Genomic DNA, 20,595 nt, shown 5'->3' with positions numbered 1-20,595 from the left:
CTATCATTTGTTCTGCAAACTACTGCACGTTAGCAAATTTGAAGCCAAATTATTCATTGCCAATCAGATTTTTCATAAAGGGTATCATTTTAAAGCTATTCTTAGTGTAGAAGCTAAACTATGTGAGATTAACTCCAGAAATGGTTATTCATATGTTGAACATGACGTCTTTTTATTTTGAAATGTTCACTGGAAGTACGTTCACTAAGCCGCTAATTGTAAGCTTTACACTCCGTAAACAAGTGCATTTCTCCATTTGTCATGCATGTGGTGTCAGTAATAGCCCCCCCCATTTTTTTTGTTTACAAATGCTGTTAACCAGCAATTTTTCATGTTTGAAGTGTCATTTGAAGTGTCATTTTAACCGCACATTTGAGTCTTTGAAAAGACTGTCAATGTTTTAAAGCAGGCTAATGTGGTTGTCTTTTTCGCCCATTCGCCTCAATGTAGCAATGCTAACATTTTACAGTGTTTAAGATAGATGTGTTTCCTTATTTTGTATGTCTGAACTTAATTCTATGGCCTGTTTTTGACCAAGAAACATATGTGAAAGGAACTGGAGTCTCATATGCCATCAACACGCACGTGTACACGTACGCATGCGGCGATAAAATGCAGCTGTGAAAATTACCACCCTCATTTTTATTTACGGTGCGATAAATGGACTTACTGCATATCCCGTCAGGCTTAGTGCAGTCAATGGCAGCCAGTGAGCTAACGTAGACTTATCAAATGGAAGATTTTGGTAGAAACCTGTTGGTTCCTTTTAAACAGTGACACCTTTTTCAAAACGAGGTGTATATCAATACCCTTTTGTGCTACAAAGTATCGCGATACATCACCTTTTCGATATCTTGTCAAACGGAGAACTGGCTCTGCGGACTCACGGTTCGGTCCGAGGAAGGATGGAGAAAAGTGGATACTATCTTGCGCCAGGTGATGGAACTGACGAGGCAGACCGCGACTAATGGCAATGACATAAGGCAGGGGTCCCCATCTGCCGGGCCGCGGTGCATTTGCTACCGGGCCACACAGGAATAATAATTTAATAACGACCGCATTCTGGCCGAATTAACCCTGTGCCCCTGCTTAACACACCAATATCCCTGTCTACTCTAGATATAATACTACGGGATAGATTAGAATGTCGTCATAGAAATCCATTGATTGGACTGCTAGGAGTACATGTTGTTTGTGTATATAATACATCTATGTGCGCTTGCCCTCGATAATAACGTATTACTAGGCCGCGGGCGCAGCACATTTGTTCCCGGAAATAATTAGCCCCCACACGAGCGAAGATGACTGGAAAACGGACGTCTTTGAAGATATTTTTACGGCGAAAAGGGCACCTGACGAGCCTACAACCTCGAAGACCCACGAACTGCGAAGGAGTGGATTCGTGCCCCGTTTGTGAATAAACCGAGTGATTCGAGCATGTCTGTGCAACAGGAGGATCAACTTGTAGAGATCGCAAATGACGGCGACCTTATTAAACGTACATTTGAGACAACAACTCTACCAAGGTTCTGGATTAAAGTCATTCCGGAATATCCTGACATCGCTACGAGAGCATTGAAAACCAATTTCCAACATCGTATCTTTGTGAAGCGGGCTTCTTAATTACTGTTTAACGACAAGGCGAAGTTGTTAATGGTGAGAGCGGTGAGCAGTTGTTGTGTGCAGCTAACATGGCAGGATGTATCTGTGGAGAACTTTTCTACAAGTCCTACCATGATCAAACTAAGTTAGTATTCCTTTCTTGAAAGAAAGTTTGTAGTGTTTACTTTGGAATCGCTGCATTTGCGCATTTTGCGGCTATGTTTAACATACCGTGCATGCGCAGAACCGCATCGTTGCAATTTTTGATGGGTTGCAAAATTTGTCAGAACACCGTTCCGTGAAAAAAAAAGACCCAAATAACACCGGTCCATGGTGCAAAAAATGTTGGGGACCCCTGACTTAAGGGACCTGAGATCTCGCCTACGCCATGAGGATCACGAATTTGACTGAAGACCAACAGAATTTGGGCATATTAAATTACTTATTCGGCTTGATTATAATTGTCCTTTCCTTTCCTGAACACCCTTATCCCCCCCTTCCTCACTCCTCCTGGGAAGAGCTGCGCAGATGTTCCCATCTTTTGTCCCTGATCTCTTCCCAAGGCCAGTCGCAGGGCTCTGCGACTCTTGTCTACAGACACGTACAAATACTGATACACCTGCGCACTCACACACAACCTCCCCCCTCCAATCCACCCCTCGTTTTCTTGCTATCATCCCTTCCCCTCCTTCCAGCCATGACTGGTGGTTTTCCTTTTTTTTCGTACAAAAAAATCCCTGCACGTGACCTGTGTGTCGTGTCATACCCCTGCTATGTTTTATGCTATATGTGTGTCGACTTGTAACTTGCTCTGCAATTTCTGAAAAAGAGAAGTGGCGGCGCGAAACAAAGTCATCAGCGGCCCGATACTCACTCATCGAACGGAATTTCGTTGCATCTGTTGTCATCTTGTGAGAGCTGGTGTCAATGACAAATAAAATCTCTGAATCTGAATCCTACAAATACTAATTACCATAAATATTAACACGCCTTCAAAAGTCTTCAAGACTCTTTCATACCCCATGTATGAACGTTTTTAAATCCCAGCAGTCTCGAATGCACCACAAGTCACCTGACACGCTCCCTTGCCCTATTTTCTCCAATTATCCCTTGTAATTATGACTAAGCAGCTCAGTGAATGTTTCTCTGACCACAAAAATCAAAGTGAAGCAATTGTTGCATAAGCTGCCACGGTTTCACCATAGTAGCTCTTTTATTAGCAAAAACTCATGGAGATTAGTCCACAGATGTGTTCCCCCCCTTCCGATGGAAAATCGAAGGCTGGGTGTGTGTGTCGGGGGTGGGGGGGATATGTAACGTGAAACCATCACAGATATGTCGGTTGTGAACCCCGCACACAGTCTACGTGTGCCTCTGTTCGTTGTGTGCTACAAAGACATCCTTCCTTTCAAAGCTTCTTCCTCCAATCGGGAATGTTGCTTGTCGTTAGCTTCTTAGAAAAATACAACTTTGAAAGAGGAGGATGACACGTAGAGGAATAAAGTCCCTTTGTTTTGAGATTGTGCATACTCTTTCTCGCTCATTAACACATGCGCGCGCGCAGGCTCTCACACATTCACAGGCTTTTGGTCTCGAGCGCACATGCGAACCGGCTGGAAAAGGTTAAAATTGCTCTCACAGTATTCAGATGGGAATTTGGCCTGTGGAGTGAGTTGGTCGAACTTGGTTTGTCCAAGCAGGAAAAAAGGGAAAAAAAAAAAATCTAAAACAAAATGGAATGCAGGTTAGATGGTAACAACATCTAGTACGTGAAGCTAACATCTAAGTCAACTGAAGGAAACGAAGGCATGCTGAAAGGAAACAAAAAAAAAGCTAGGATCCTCCTTTTCATATATATATATATATATATATATAAAATAAAATTTAAAAAAAACAACAACAAAAAAACAATGGATCAAAGGAGCACATTTTTAAAAAGGTTGAAAAACCCCAGCCATAGACAGTTGTACAAATATTTTACACAAAATGTTTCTCGTTTACACGCCGCCGTTAAATCTTTGAGAGATGAACATAAGTTAATAAGACGTCAAAAATGCGACATTTGTCAGCGGGGGTCTGAAGGCCAGACGCTCGTTGAGTTTAGTCACCCGGCAGGAGGACCGCCGAGCTGCCTGCACAACAACAACAACAACATCACCGTCTGGTTAGTTATATAATACTATCTAGTATTAGGGACACACTGAAAAGACTAAATCAAATGAGTAAAAATGTCATCTAGAGGGCTGCCACTCATGAATAATCAGTCAGCTAATTGAAGGGAAAAAAAATTCCTGATTTCCATTCATGTGGTTAAAATACAAAAAAATGGACATTACTCCAAATTTCCAGGGTAGAAAAAGACATTTACACTGCTGGCCAAAAGTATTGGCACCCCTGCAATTCTGTCAGATAATGCTCAATTTCTCCCAGAAAATAATTGCAATTAAGAACGCTTTGGTAGTAATATCTTCATTTATTTTGCTTGCAATGAAAAAACACAAAAGAGAATGAAAAAAAGTCATTATCATTTCACACAAAACTCCAAAAATGAGCCGGACAAAAGTATTGGCACCCTTTGAAAAATCATGTGAGGCTTCTGTAATTTGCGTCATTAACAGCACCTGTTACTTACCTGTGGCACATAACAGGTGGTGACAATAACTAAATCACAGTTGCAGCCAGTTAAAATGGATTAAAGTTGACTCAACCTCTGTTATGGTTATGGTGTAATACTTGTATGGCGATTTTCCACTTTTCAAGGCCTGTGTCCTTGTGTGTACCACATTGAGCATAGGCCTGTGCCATCTTAGGCATCACACAATTCGATTTGATCACGATTCAGGTTGCTACGATCCGATTATTAAATGATGATCGCGGTACTGACGATGATCATGGTTATCGCGATTATCGATGCATCGTACATTACTACTTAATACAGTAGCCAAACAAATTTATGTCCATTATTTTTTTTTTAAATATCCTAATGATTAAACAGGAACGATGGAAACATGCCAATACAACAAAAAGCAGCCCTTAAGCTCCTTTTTATGTATTTATTTTTTTTTACAAGAAAGTGCAAAAACATTCACCATTTTAAAGGGAGTACTTATTTCTCTCAACAATACAATAAAATTTACACATGTGGAATTAATTCCACATTTTCTGGAAACAAAGTGTCTATAGAAATAAGACTTCTATTAACCAATATACTTTGTTTTCACAGAATTCTGTACTATTTCGCATGTTTGTAGTGTTACCACTGTTCTTAATCATGGTTTTACAAGTTCTGCATATGAAATACACGTTAGCGAATTAGCTTAGCACTCGGCGCTAACTATTAACATCTCAAAAACAACAACAATAAAGGCTAAACAGTACAAGAGGGTTCGTGTACTCACCTCTTTAAGATGCACACGGGTCTTAGCAACACACTCAGGACATTTTTCAATTGAAATGCCTTAAAACTACAGCTGGACATCTAAATGACATAGAGCAACGAACTATCTCTCTTCCCTTCTTGCTCTAAAAAAATAACATGCGCACAAAAGCGCGACCACTGGGTTGCGCTTCTTTTCCAGCCTCTCTCATACACAAATTTATTTTCCAATCTTTTAAAAGGGAGTAAATCACTCTCTCTCAGTAACCAGCAGCATCCCTCATAACGTGCGCGCGCCTGTTATCGGTGCCTGGCGGCAGACGTGTCTTGAATTTCGTTATGCTACGGGCTGCTGCCATAAAGTTATGAGGGAAAAACATCATTTTTGAACCGTTATGAATCGTAATCAAATCGTCACGTGTCGAATCGCGATGCATGTAATAATCGATTTTTTGGAACTCCTCTAATTGACCATAGAGAAAAGAAAGAAGACCAAAGAACTGTCTGAGGCCTTGAGAAGCAAAACTGTGAGGAAGCATGGGCAATCTCAAGGCTACAAGTCCATCTCCAAAGACCTGAATGTTCCTGTGTCTACCGTGCGCAGTGTCATCAATAAGTGTAAAGCCCATGGCACTGTGGCTAACCTCCCTAGATGTGGACAGAAAAGAAAAATTGGAGAGAGATTTCAACAAAAGATTGTGCGGACGGCGGACAAAGAACCTCGACTAACATCCAAACAACTTCAAGTTGTCCTGCAGTCCGAGGGTACAACAGTGTCAACCCGTACTATGTGTCGGCGTCTGAATGAAAAAGGACTATGGTAGGATACCCAGGAAGACCCCACTTCTGACCCTGTCCGGCCCATTTTTGGAGTTTTGTGTAAAATAATTGTACAGTGGTACCTCTACATACAAAGTTAATTCGTTCCAGGACCTTGTTTGTAAGTCGAAATGGTTGTATGTCGAGCAGGATTTCCCCATAGGACTACATTATAATTCCAATCCGTTCCACAGCCCAAAAACCTACACTAAATCCTTAAAAAATACTGCTAGTACTATTACAAATGGCAATTATACATAGCAAAACAAATAAATTATAAATAAAAAGCGGAATAATAATAATAATAATAATAACAATAATTCCTGTAATAATGTAACAAATCGGGTTCTAATGTGGCGGACGTTTTTTGCTGTACCTGAACGCACCGCGGGGCTGACGTGCCAGAGACAGAGCGGCGAGCTTGAGAGCTTCACTTTCACTTTCAATGTTTTCTTGAGAATGCTGTCAATTGCGGCAGACAGTAGGCGTTTTATGTTGAATAAGTTGTGAAATAAATGATAAAAACGTGGCGAAGCTGGCGATTTCTTTGGCAATGTTACCACAATAATAATTGTCACTGGCGAACGGTGGTTGGAGGAGGAACGTGGACATGGAGATCTTGAGCCAGTTCACGGATGCGCACCCCACGCTCATATTTTTCTATAATTTGCAACTCCATTTAAAAAGGTAAGCGTCACCTTTTTCTTTGTTTCACCACCTGTACCAAACTTTTTGAAGCCTTTCGTGTTGATTTCTCACACAAGAAAATCCGCCACGCGTTCGTCTGTGGTGCTGCCATGTCGTCGTATTTCGAGCATGTCGTCGGATGTAGAAACAAATGGCGATTCAAATTTTACATCAGATGTCGAAAACATCGTGTGTCGAAGCGATCGTATGTCGAGGTACCACTGTATTTTTTTTCCCCCATTCTCTTTTGTGTTTTTTCATTGCAAGCAAAATAAATGAAGAAATTACTACCAAAGCATTTGTAATTGCAATCATTTTCTGGGAGAAATTGAGCATTATCTGACAGAATTGCAGGGGTGCCAATACTTTTGGCCAGCAGTATATGATTCAGCTACTGGTTTGGTTTGTAACATTGTTGTTTTCATCAATGATGACGACAAAGAAAATTTATCGTCGATAAAGCATTCTTTTTGTGACAATGACGAACTAAAAACGTGTCTTGGGAGACTAAACCATAACGAGACTGATGCTAGTTTTCGTCTGAAGAGACTACGAGATGAAAATGCGACAGTTTCTGTCATATATTCACAATATATGACAGCCTGCATCATAGCAGTACTTACTGGTGTTAGAATGTGCTTCAAGCTATGCTCCGTTTAGCCAGTGTCGCTAATTTGAATTAACGAAATCATAGCATTACGGAAATGTTTACAGCTACACACGATTCAGTAAGTGCTGTCTAAATTTCAGATGACAATTTTGAAATGTTGTTTTCAGAAAAAAAAGATGGGATAGTCAGGTATTACCACCCTTTTAGTGATTCATGGATCAACCACACTAACATTATATTATTACATTTGTAAATAGATAAATAATAAATGATTTAAAAATTTATTTAAATTTATTTCTGCCCTCACAGATGACAAAAATCCTAGAGGAAACACTTAAGTCGGCTTTATATTTTAAAGTTGTAATATTTTTAGGGAATAAATTTCACTATTTTGGAGAAAGATGGACTACATTTTCAAAACTAGTCAAGGAATTACGAGAAAAAAGTTGCTCTTTTTCTAAAAAAATCAAATTCATTCTGAGAATAATGTTGTAAACTTGCAATAATAAACTGAATTTGAGAATTTCTTTAGAAGTTGTCTTTGGTATTGAATTTTTTGTTGAAAATGTTCAAACAAAGCAGGATTTTTCAGATTCTATATACCTGTAATTTCTGGACTGTAAGGCACACCTGACTGTAAGCTGCGCCCCACCAAATTTGACATGAAAACGGCATTTGTTCATAGATAAGCCGCACTGGACTATAAGCCGCAGTTGTCCTCATTGTATTATGGGATATTTACACCAAAAGATATTAACTGGTAACACTTCATTTGACAATGGCATCATAAGATTGTCATGACACCAGATGAACCACCATTAAGCTTTGAACCAATTGGGTGCAAAGCCTTATTGTTTCTAAAAGCTTCATTTGGCCGTCACTGCTCCCTTGGGGGAGACAGTCAACCTCTGCTGCCACCTGCTTTCAACACTGTTGTCATCCAACATTCCTCCTAGCATGCACTGCGGTGCTACAGATGTAAATAGCAATCAAAATTCATGTTCTGCGCTAATTATTTCTTCAGTTACTGTTCCAGTTGTTTCATTAATTGCTAGTTATGGTATTTGGTAAAATTTTCTTGGATAGTGGTGCCATAATACTGTCATACGACAGTCAGAATTATTACATGACAATGTCATAAGCATTAATGAATGCTTATAATAGAGGTCGGTTGGTGTCATCCAGCAAATTATCTCACTTTTGAATGGCCGTTAAAAGATCTGAGCTGGACATAAATGGAGTTAGTGAAATAATATGCCACATGACACATATTGACATCTGTCATAAGCATTCAGTAATGTCCATGATAGTGTCATGTCATAATTATTATGTTCTTATGACAGTCTTATGATGCCGCTGTCAAATAAAGTGTTACCTCTTAACCCAAATAAATCAACAAATAAGCCGCACTGGACTATAAGCTGCAGGATTCAAAATGAGGGAAAAAAGTAGCGGCTTATAGTCCGAAAATTAGGGTAACTCTTCAAAAATATTAAATTCTTTAAAAATGGACCCGCGCGACTCACAACAATGATTAAAATGAGTCGAATAAAAATGATCGCTGGCAGCCCTCCTTGTCCATCGCCATCAACGGTAGCCAATGAGTTAATAATGCATCATTTTTCCCTCCGCTTTCCAGTGTGGCCCTAAGACAGCTTCATAATACATCCCAGAATCGCACTCTCACCTTCAGAAAAGGCCACAGTCCTTCAGGTTGTTTTTGATGATGACGTCGGTGACGGCGTCGAACACAAACTGCACATTCTTGGTGTCGGTGGCGCAGGTGAAATGGGTGTAGATCTCCTTGGTGTCCTTCCTCTTGTTCAGGTCTTCAAACTGACACTGAATGTAGGCCGCCGCTTCCTCGTATGTGTTGGAGCCTGCGGGCGGCGGCGCGCGGAATGTTTGAAGCCTCATTTCTGGTCACGGGCTTAAGCGTGCGTGCTATTTAATCACCTGCATATTCTGGGTAGCAGATTGTGAGGGGGCTCTTTTTGATCTTCTCCTCAAAGAGATCCTTCTTGTTGAGGAAGAGAATAATGGAGGTGTCCGTGAACCACTTGTTGTTGCAGATGGAGTCGAACAGCTTCATGCTCTCATGCATTCGGTTCTGGGAAAGAGTGAAGGTGACGCATACACCAATACGGCATGGTAATCAGTTGTTTTTGTGAGAAGTGTCTTACCATTTCCTCGTCTTCAGCCAATACGAGGTCGTAGTCGCTGAGAGCCACGCAGAAGATGATGGCTGTGACGCCCTCGAAGCAGTGGATCCACTTCTTTCTCTCAGACCTCTGGCCACCAACGTCAAACATTCTGGACAGATACGATAGTCATTAAAAAAACTATTACCGTATTTTTGGGACTACAAGTCGCAGCAGCCGAAAAATGCGCAATGAAAAGGAAAAAAACATATACAAGTCGCACAGGAGTATAAGTCGCATTTTTGGGGGGAAATTTATTTGATACAATCCAGCCCCAAGAACAGACATGTCATCTTGAAAGGCAATTTAAAATACAATAAAGAACAACAGGCTGAATAGGTGTGAGGTATGCTAACGTTACGTGACGCTAGAAGTTAAAAAAAAAAAAAAAAAATTTTTATGTTTTATTTGTGAGGACTCAGGAGAAGGAGGAAATGCGGGGATGCGATGCGTGGTTGCGTTTTGTGTGATCATATTTGTGACGATGCCAGTGCATATGTGCATAATGATAACAAATTACAGCCTGTCTTTTGTGACAAATTCTCCCAGTTAAACAAGACTAAGATGGATATTCAATAAACATTTATATCCTTTCTATTTGCGTGTCTGTTCTAACAGGTGGATAGTGCATTGACATTTAATCTCATGTTGGCAGAAAAAAACGTAAGTTTTCTCAATGTTTAAATAGTGTACATATTTTTATGATCATTATAAATGCATTTACACAACAAAATAACGCTGGAAAAGTTTGTTAAATAAATTTCTCGTATGAGACCAAACCGCCACATTCTTTTACATTCAGCAAAGCAGACACAGGTTTCTGTCATCTTCAACAATCAACTTGAATCCTTTCCATACCTCACTCCTACCGCAGTTGTTTGCTTTACAATTCACCTGTCTTTAGTTTGTTTTTTACTCCTAGCTGCTCCATATCGAAAAGGATGTACCAGGATGCTCGCTGAGGGCGCGAGGAGGGAAGATTGAAAAGAGACCGGGGCCACGGCACGCACAGCGCCTTCTGTTTTATCCAAATTATTTATTTTATTTAACATCCATACATCGTTTTAGTATAAATATATGAATATATATTTATTTAAAAAAAAAAAAAAAAAAAAAAAAAAAAAAGGTAGCGAGAGAGAAGTCGGCCCGACCCGACCGTAAATAATCACACATAAATCGCTCCAGAGTATAATATATAAGACGCACCCTCTGCCAAACTTTGAAAGAAAAAAAAAACTGCGACTTATAGTCCGAAAAGTACGTTATATGGTCAAGTTAAACTCATTTAATGAGAGACATTTGCCAATCGCTTCCACCCCGTCACAGTTAAATAGATTTTTGTCAATGGCAGCCAAAGAGTTGCACTATGTGAGGTCACAAGAGATTAAACAGAAAATAATAAAAAGCTATTTTAATTGTTCAGTATTTGTTTTATTTAGATTCATATATTTTATCACACATGATTTTTTTTCTAATCATCATTATTATTTTTTTTTTTTACCGATTTCTATACAAATAACTTTTTCCTCAAAATGGAATACTTAAAGCAACACAATGTAACTTTTTAGCTTTGGTCGATTTTAGCGGCGCCAGTGGACAAACACGGTAGTGTTTTGCCTTAGGGAAGACTGCGTTTCCCATGAAGACCGGTGCACACCCGCAGCGTTGTAAAAGCATCAACCAAGCCAAAATCAGTCTTCCGGTCGCCTGCAGATGGATTAAACAGATTCATATCATCTGTTGGCTGTAAATGCACAGACAACTGACTTCAAATTCTTCAAATTTGGAACTACATGGGACTGGTCGATTGGCCACTGTCCTGCCAGAACCTGGACAACGCGCCTGCCTGGAAAACATTTTAACGTCTGGATATTGTGGAGGATAGCTGGGGTAGATGGCAGCCGCTGTGTCTGACCACACTCGAAGAGGAACGATATCGAGGATGTTTTCAGTGGATGAGTAAAATGTTAAGTTGGTATACCGTCCGATGTTCTACATCATCACCCCGACGCCTTATGGTGCGCTGCTGGCAGCTTCTGATTGTGCCAGGTGGGACAGTGATCGCCTGGACGGTCCTTCTGAACGACCTACCGACGCCAGTCCCCCAGGCCATGAGTCCACAACCGAAATGGTGACGCAACCTACTACGAAGCTGCGCAACCTTGAGATGAATGTTCGTCGGGAGTCAGCAAGGAACAAAAACTGCGACGAGGATTAAGTCAACAAAAGGAGTGTGGCGGACACGGCCTACCATCGGTCCTCAGCTATTTCCTATCTTCTGGATCGAATCAACTGAATAAACTAAGTACTAAATTATGAACTAGTCTACTGGATCTAATCAACATAACGAGCACCTCGATCGACTATGGACTATTGGGAAAATGAACAATCAGAGGGGATGGTTATAATTAAAAAAAAAAAAAAAAAAAGTGATCATTACGAAATCTGAATGTCAAAAATTTGATATTTTCTGCGTCCTTTATGGTATACTGGGGATGGGTTTCAATAAGCTTCGGCTTCTCCCGTCAGCCCTTTTCTTTTCTTTTCGGGTTGAATTAATTGTAAACACATATAAATGCTGTATGTTTGTTTGGATTTGTCATGCCTGAAGGGAAAATAAATACATAAATAAATAAATAAACAACATTTCTGTTTCCAGCGGCTGTGTGAAGGATGAATAGTAATAAGGGAATGAATCCAGTTGTGGCTAAACAATAGCATATGACGATTAGCAACCGTGTGGCTAATAAGAACTAGAGCTGAAATGATTACTCAAATAATTCGAGCAACTCAATTTTAAAAACTGATCGAGGGATTTGTTTAATGTTGCCAGCTCTAACCATGACATTTTGCCCAGACTACTTTTAATGTGGCACAACGCGCTGATGTCACGTGCATAGAAGAAGGGAGAGGCGGCGGATATACTAGTAATTGATTTCAACCACGCATGAATATGGAGGTAACGACGAAGAAGCCCACAAAAGCGAAGAAAAAGGCACCGAGAAAAAGCAAAAACTCTCAAAAGTGTGGGAGCATTTCAAGCTGGAGACCAAGGCAAACACTAGTTCATGTATTGGCTCTAAGACAACCCTTTCACAATACTACCCCCGCCCAGCCCCAACCCTACCCGCGGCCCTACCGATGTTTACGCACCCCCAGCTGGACTCCGCGACCGACCCCCTGTACTCCAAAGGCACCATGTTTAATCCGAGAGCAGAGGAGCGATACTCGGGACAAGGTAAAATTAAGTCAACGTAGCGCTAATAAATAAGATTAGCGTTACTGCACCTTGCTAACGTAACGTTAGCCCTGCGGAAGGCTTGGTTTCTATCAATGATGACTACTGTCGATGTGTGGCTAACGTGTCTTTCATACAGGCTTAATTAAACCTGTAAAAACAACGCTGTAGAGTGATGTGTAAAATAAAAACGTAATAAGAACTTTCAATTGTGCTCAGTAGTCATTGATGGATAAAACAGCAAGTTGCACTGGTGCCTAATGTGCTCCAACACAGCAGGTATCATACGTTTATTTTGAACACAGCAAAAAATCCTATTGGGATTACATTTTAGACAAGTTAAAACTTAACTAGAATTTAAAAATAGCTTATCACAAATGGAAATTCAATTGAAACACATGGGGAAAACGCTTAACTTTTGAGTGATGTGTGTTATCAAGCGTAATTACATTTTTAGGTAAGAAATAAAATCTTATTAAAAAATTTTTTTGGGGGGAGTGGAAGCAGTGAATTTGTTTTTAGTCACATCTGAGATACAATTGTTGGACGTTTTCAACATTGTACATCTAAAATAAAGACATTGCTGCTTATCTAAAAATTGTTCAATATTAGGTCAAATGTCTTGTTTTCTCATGTATATTTCTAATTGCTCTTTACCTAAAAAATAATATAATAATAATAATGCTTTATCCGCTTACTCGATGAATTGATAGGATTTTCAGTAGAATACTCGATTACTAAAATATTTGATAACTTCAGCCCTAATATGAACTTTAAACAACAAACTTGAAATGTAGATCCTTGAAGGTGAAATGTGTCTCCACAATGCCGGTGGTCTTTACTCTGGTCCTCAGCACGTCCTGCTGGGTGGGCACGTAAGCACCGTGTGATATCCTGTCCAGGTCATTCAGATAGCTGTCGCGAAGGAGAAACAGGGAAGAAAATTGGAATCGTTAATAGCTTCAAACTAGACACACCCTTGCTATGGAGCATTGCGATACGACGACTCACTAGGCCGCAGAGTCGTTGAGTTGGTACTCTCGGGAGCGGCTGAAGCACGCCTGCACTCCTCCGTCCTTCCACAGCCGCTGGATGACCCCGGCCAGCTCGCCGGTCATGAAGCCCTCCTCGGCCGAGCCGGCCAACACGAACAGCTGCCGCGCGTCATCCTGAGCGGACAAACCTCTCATTTCAGTTGCTATAAAGCAGCCGTAAAGCGAAGCCAGTGTGGCGTTTCATGTAAACTCTCGAGGTAAAAAGAGTGGAAAATCTGGCCGGCCGTGGCTAAGTTTAGCCATGAGTCATTTTTGAAGAAACATAAGTCAAAATAGTGATATGTCAAACTAGAAAATGTAATTCCTGGAGAATCTGCGTGGTGATGCTTTGCTCTCTCGTGGGCCACTTCCTACCAATTTTGGTGCATTTCTTGTTACCTGATTAGCTGCCATTGACGTTTCTAGTCATCCAAACCATTTTGACTGGGAGCGGCGAGTTCATTCGCCGCCTTCGCAGCCAAGATGGTTCGGACGTCTAGCGCCGTCAATGGTACTGAAATATGAGCATTCACAGCTAGTCCTCCCATTTAAACAAACTGGACATCTATTGTTAACAGTAGAAGGCAATGAGTTAGCTGTGGTTAACTGTGGTTTTCAGGAGTCACTTCCTGCACATTTTGGATCATTTCCTGTTGATTTTAGGGTATTTTCGGGACACTTTCTGTAGATTTTGGGTCACATAGTGTTGGTTTTGAGGCACTTACAGGTCACTTTCAGTAGACTGTGGGTTACTTGCACTTTTTTATACTTCCTGTTCATTTTAGGGCAATTTGAGGATTTTTTTTTTTTTTGGATCCAAAGTAATGACCACCCAGGAAGTTTTTTTTCCTAGGTCAGCGTTGAAAATTAATAAAAGGGAATGGAAACATTTTTTGGTGGAGTTGAATGAGCCATTGAAAATAATAAATGCGACCATGAAAATATCTGGTGACGTTTGTATAAAATTTTGGTGGAAATGTAGCTTTTTTTGCTAAAATCTGCCTTATAATTACTCTCATATTGGCTCATAACTAATTAATTAATGCATTACAAAATTCCAGTGCTTTGATGTGATTTGTGTTGTATTGATAAGACCATGACCAAAGGAAAAAAAAAAAGGCGTTCGAAGCAAGCAGCACATAAAAAACACCCTCAAAAAATCTGTATGTTATATGCTGTGCCAGGCCTAGTTTTTCTTCATCATAATTTCCAAGAGCACAAACATTTAAGGAACACAATGTAACTTTTTAGTTTTGGTCGATTTTAGTGACGCCGGTGGGCAAAGAGGTCGTGTTTTGCCTTGAGGAAGACTGCGTTTCCCATGAGGACCAGCGCTGGGTTTCCCATGAGGACTAGCGGCTGTGTGAAGGATGAACAGTAATAAGGTCCAGTTGTGGCGAAGCAATAGCATATGACCAACCTTTAGCTTCGTGTGGCTTACCCCCCCATCCCACCCAAACTCGTCAGTGCTGAAGCTGGGGGGGTGGGGGGTGTCGTGCCAGCAAGTTTAAGCTGGGCCAACGTTTCTTTTGTATACTCTTTTTTTTTTTTTTCCTTCTCAGACAAAAGGATGTCCAGTAAAATTCTGGGTACATAGGAATTTTACTGTTTTATTTATTAGACTGCAATGTAGACCTATTCAATCGAGTTCACCTGAATTTTGCAAGGCTTCTTCACATTATAATTGAATACTTTTAAAACAAACAAAAATATTCATTTAATTATAATGTTAATACATTACATTTTCAATTATATTTCCATTTATTATCAATGCATAATTTGATACACCTTGCAAAATTCAGGTGAACTCGAGTGAATAGCTCTACATTGCAGTCAAATAAATTAAGTAAAATTCCTATGTACCCTAACTTTGTGGACACCCTGTAGAATTTGCGCAAAAGCGTACGCATCGACTTCAGTCTTTATATTGAGTGGGGAAAGTTACGTAAGGCAGTCAGCACATTTGTAGTTTTTTATGTGTGTCAGGGTTCCTGCCACCCTCCTCAAAGTTAATTAGTAACGGTGAAACCGATAGACCCCCCCTCAAGCTATAAAAGAGGTGTCATTAAACTAGTTGTCAGTCGACATATAACAAATGTTATGAAAATATTCTATGAAGGTTGAAAGGTTACCTAGTGTTGCTTTAAGTTGACATAAATTCTTATGACTCAAACTTAAATGGAATCCAGTTCTGGATTTCCATTTGTTCTTGTAAAATGATACTTAAATTGCATCAAGCTCTATCAGTTTAGGCCGGCCCGCAACCAAGTAAGCCCATGTAAATCGTTTTTATGATTAATTTTTTGTGTGTGTGTGTGGGGGGGGGGGGTGGGGGGGGTGGAGCGGGGAGCTGTACTTAAAAAGCAACTGCCTTTTTGATTTTTAAATGCGGTATTATGCGATTTTGCCTTAAGGCTCTGCTCCTCGTGGTGTGAATGATAAATATAGAAATAGAAACTCGGCCAGACACAGTTAATAGTGCTTTGCGAATTACTGTAAGTAGTTTGGAGAGGTCCACCACACTATATCATATGTAGGGCTGCAGCGATCGATTATTTAAGTAATCGATTTATCTATGGAATAGTTCGTTTGATTAATCGAGTAATCGGATAACAAAAATCTAATGCGTTGCTGAAGAATTTTAGGAGATGTAAAAGAATCAAGTGTTTATGCTTGCAGTAACATTTATTTTCTACCTGGCACCTGCACATAAATTGGCATCAAGATTGTAGTTTTAAAACTGCATTAAATACGAACACGAGATAAAATACCTGACGTTATCTTCAAGCTCTACAGAACTGTGCTCAAAAACTTAAGCAGCATTATTTTCATCGTGTACAATATAACCAATACAAGCCATTCACGGTGTAAATTACAATTTCTGTTCTTGCACTCCTCTTTAAAAGAAACTGCTGTATTTTAAGCCAAAACAACAGTTTTGTTTGTTAGAACAATATGTCTATATGCGGCCGTAGCAGATTCATGGCGCATGAAGCCCCCGAACTATTTTTAATTTGTCCGTTTTACCCTGAAAACCCCCATTTACAGACGTCGCGCAACCGCTTTGGTTTTAACCCAGCCATTATTCACTCGCATATTTTAAACTTTTAAAAAAATGACGTCACAATGAAAAAAATGGTGTCTGTAAAAAAGTCACGGATGTCTACCCCATAACTATCGCTTAATTGTATTTTTTATTGTTACTGTCGTCTTTCTCTGATATGTTAGATGATAAATAATCGATCCAAACAAAGAAAAATGGAAAAAAAACAAAAACGTTTAAAGGCGTAAATATATGAAAATGAAAATCTCGACCACTTGATGTCTGCGATTTCTGCATCGCGACCCTTGTTATATTGCCATGTTTCACCCATAAAATCCCCCAAAAATCCAACTGCGGGCATTCACAACTGTGTCTTGACACTCAGTGATACATGCTCCATGGAGTTTTTGGATCGAAACAAAGTCAGTACGCGATAATATCTCGTTAAAGTCATGCCGTCTGTAATTCTGCTCTCGTGTACTCTCGCCTCCAGATAGTTTTTCTGTTAAAAAAAACTTTTTTTTCCAAAATGCCCTCCTGTTCAAAATTTTTCTTCCCTCAGAAAATTGAGATTTTAAGCTTTCCTATGATGTATCACACATGCATATCGGACAATTTTGAAATTTGGCCAAATTGGGGGTCTCAGATCGGAGCTTCAAGTCACCTGAGTGTTTTCCACCATATACCGTTGAGAACAACCAAGGATATTTATCAAAAATTCATGAACTGTATCTGCTCGCGTAGTGAGTTGACACTCGCAACATGCGCTAGCTTCGTGGCTAAACGCTAATTAGCATGATATTTACACCAGAACAATAGTACAACCCCTACAATAATAACATTCAACATTTTTAGAACTTTTAGGAACTGTTGAGCAATACATAGTTTGGCAAACTAACATCGGAGCTAGAGCAGGGCGGTAAACCGAAAATTTACCGTCACTGAAATTCTTAACGATGACCGACGTAATTTTGACCATGTCGGTAAATTCGGTAAATTAATAAAACAAGAAAATAGTCTTTTCCTCCCGCTTTGATTCTGTGTTGTTCGTCTATGTTCATTCCCCTTTAAGAAAGCAGTGAATGTGCTTACGTAGGGAGTCACGTGATCATCAGGAAGCCAATCAAACAAAAGCCCGGTAAGCTAACGCTAGCAGCTAACGCTACAAGCAAAACGTGATGGAGTGTGGCTTAAGGGAGGTTCACCAAACTTTCAACCGACATTTAGTAGACTCTTGGTGGCATCCAGACGGGCTTTCACCCTCTGTCCTCCTTTGTTCTCACGATTTCCGGAGATGGTGCTTTTAGTGCTTTCTACTGGTAGCCAGGCTAACGCTAGCTAGCGGCTAACGCTACAAATGAACGTTATGGAGTCTGATAGAGGCTCAAACCTTGTCGAAACGGCTGAACTTAATGAGTGGATTGGGCACGGACTGCATCTAGCAATTACTATGTGGCGTTATTTTGTATCTGTCTGTGTGTGTGATTCTTCTGATAGCTTTTGTGATGGTAAAGAATTCTGCATAAAGTACAATCCAACGGCGAAACTTATAATGACCGAGAAATGGCCCCAGCTATTTTTATTGTGCGTGCATTTATGAAAAAATGCACTGGGGGGGGGGGGGGAACCCTTAAACCATAAAGTAAACACTTGTATTTAATAATTATATCACAGCAGCCATTAACAATAAGTTGTCTTTTTGAAGTGTACTGTTCAAGCTGCAAGTCATTTGTGTTACAATTACATGTTTGCACAGGCATATTGATTTTGACAATGTACATTGTTCAAGTCATACACGCTGTTATAAATGTTCATACTTGAATTCTTATTGCTTACAATACATTTTTATTAGGGCTGTCAAACGATTAAAATTTTTAATCGAGTTAATTACAGCTTAAAAATTAATTAATCGTAATTAATCGCAATTCAAACCATCTATATAATATGCCATATTTTTCTCTAAATTATTGTTGGAATGGAAAGATAATACGCAAGATGGATATATATTTTCAACATGCGGTACATAAGGACTGTATTTGTTTATTATAACAATAAATCAGTTCTAAATCAGTTATAGAAATTTTATATTAAAACCCCTCATAATGTTTTCGTTTTAATAAAATTTGTTAAATTTTCAATCAAAAAATAAACTAGTAGCCCGCCATTGTTGATGGCAATAATTACTTACACTATAAAATCAGTCGCACCCAAACGCCAGCAGAGGGCAGCAAAACTCCGCAAAACACAATTAACAGGTGGGCCTTTCACTCTAGTGACATTTAAATATGTCTGAGCTGGGCAAGTGCGTTAATTGCGTCAAATATTTTAACGTGATTAATTTTAAAAAATTAATTAACGCCAGTTAACGCGATAATTTTGACAGCCCTAATTTTTATAAATTTAATGTTTGGACTGCATGTACAATTGTTAAATACAGTATATCAAATTGAATGCTGGTAAATAAATCAACAAGAAATAGTTAATCTGTATTTCATGCACTGATTCAGATTTTCAAATTATATAACAGTCCGCTTGGGCGAATTTATCGTCATTTATCGTTATCGAGATAAATCTGCTCAATTTATCGTGATACATGTTTAAGGCCATATCGCCCAGCCCTAATCTGAGCACAATTAAGCATTGAGGCTTACCGTAATTTCCCGAAAATAAGGCGCACTTTTTTTCCCCAAATCCACTTGTAAAATCGAGGGTGCGCATTATACACGGGTATATGGATGGAGACAGAAATAAATACATATAAATATGTATATTTTAAGACTTTTTCTTTATTGACACGGCCATGTTGTGTTGAAGAAAACGTATACGGTGATCTGTTGCCGCCATTACGGTATATTACGTCACCATTTGTTTTGGTAATTCTTCACTCTGATTGGTCGAATGACTTCCGTGAGTTTGTTTCGTCTGCACTGTTATGAGCTCCTTTCGTTTTCCCACTTCAGTCGTCACTTTTACTTTACAGTATAATTCCAAGGAAGATACATTTGCGGTATTTCATGATGATGAAACGAGCAAGCTACACGGCAGCCTACAAAAGGAAAGTAATTTCCGTATCTGAGGAAGCTGGAATTCGTGAAGTGGCAAGACGGTATGACGTCAGAGAATCGAGTGTGTGGTATTGGAAATGAATGAAGAAGCAGCTGGAACAAGCAAAGTCATCAGCAAAAGCAATTGGTAGGGGCAGAAAAGCACTTATAAGAATGCTTTAGATGTTCATGTATAATACAGATATGGCTGTTTTGTTTTCTCACGGGTTCTCTTAAGTTGGAGAAGTTGTTAAAGGTTGTTACAGTAATGTTTTGCACTACCGGAACGGTATTTATCACTGTGCTATGCTTGTGCTGTGTTATGTCTGTTTATAATTTGTTAAATTAAAATGACATTTCTGTATTTCTATACGAGCTGTTTTCTTGTGTTCTACCGTATTTATTGGTGCTAAAATTAGGGTGCGCGTTATACACGGGTACAAGAATTTTCCCTAGATTTTGCAGGTAAATTGGGGGCGCGCGTTATACACGGGTGCGCCTTATATTCGGGAAATTACGGTAATCGATAACATGCCTTGCTTAGTGGAGCTCAAAATGAGTATTCACTCCACGACCACAACTCCTCACATCAACATAAACACACACTTCTTTGTCCTAACAAGTAAGCCACTCGTTAGACATTGATATAAATTAGGTTAATATTGTTTTATCTGATTTTTACATTATATTTAAGCTTGCTCTGCTCATCCACGATGCACACAGTAGAAGTCAACGTGGCCGTGGTAGATGAGAGCCTCTTGATATATACAGTGGGGAGAACAAGTATTTGATACACTGTCAATGGGTTTTCCCATTGGCAGTGTATCAAATACTTGTTCTCTCCACTGTATATATATTTTTTACAACAAAGTGCAAAAACTAACCATTTTAAGGGCAGTACTTATTTCTCAACATGCCTATACAACACACAGCTGAACTTC

The 20,595-nt window shown here is 39.6% G+C and overlaps 2 protein-coding genes across 2 annotated transcripts in view; one reads left to right on the top strand and one right to left on the bottom strand.

Moving 5' to 3' along the window:
• LOC130916724 (muscarinic acetylcholine receptor M2-like) overlaps positions 1-20,595 on the top strand; it is a 101,356-nt gene that overhangs the window by 11,573 nt on the left and 69,188 nt on the right. The window lies entirely within an intron of this gene.
• The window catches only part of LOC130916726 (guanine nucleotide-binding protein G(i) subunit alpha-1), a 30,710-nt gene continuing 12,565 nt past the window's right edge, over positions 2,451-20,595 (bottom strand). Inside the window, exons 4-9 of the mRNA XM_057837653.1 lie at positions 13,545-13,702; positions 13,320-13,448; positions 9,278-9,407; positions 9,051-9,204; positions 8,782-8,974; positions 2,451-3,734 (exon numbers count right to left, since the gene is read on the bottom strand). Coding sequence (XP_057693636.1) covers positions 8,784-8,974; positions 9,051-9,204; positions 9,278-9,407; positions 13,320-13,448; positions 13,545-13,702 — 762 coding nt within the window. The 3' untranslated portion in view covers positions 2,451-3,734; positions 8,782-8,783. The remainder of the gene's footprint in view (positions 3,735-8,781; positions 8,975-9,050; positions 9,205-9,277; positions 9,408-13,319; positions 13,449-13,544; positions 13,703-20,595) is intronic.

The sequence above is a fragment of the Corythoichthys intestinalis genome, chromosome 5 (assembly GCF_030265065.1).
Source record: "Corythoichthys intestinalis isolate RoL2023-P3 chromosome 5, ASM3026506v1, whole genome shotgun sequence".
Classification (NCBI taxonomy): Eukaryota; Metazoa; Chordata; class Actinopteri; order Syngnathiformes; family Syngnathidae; genus Corythoichthys; species Corythoichthys intestinalis.
Note: the sequence above shows the minus strand (reverse complement) of the source record. Positions and strands in the feature narration are given on the sequence as shown.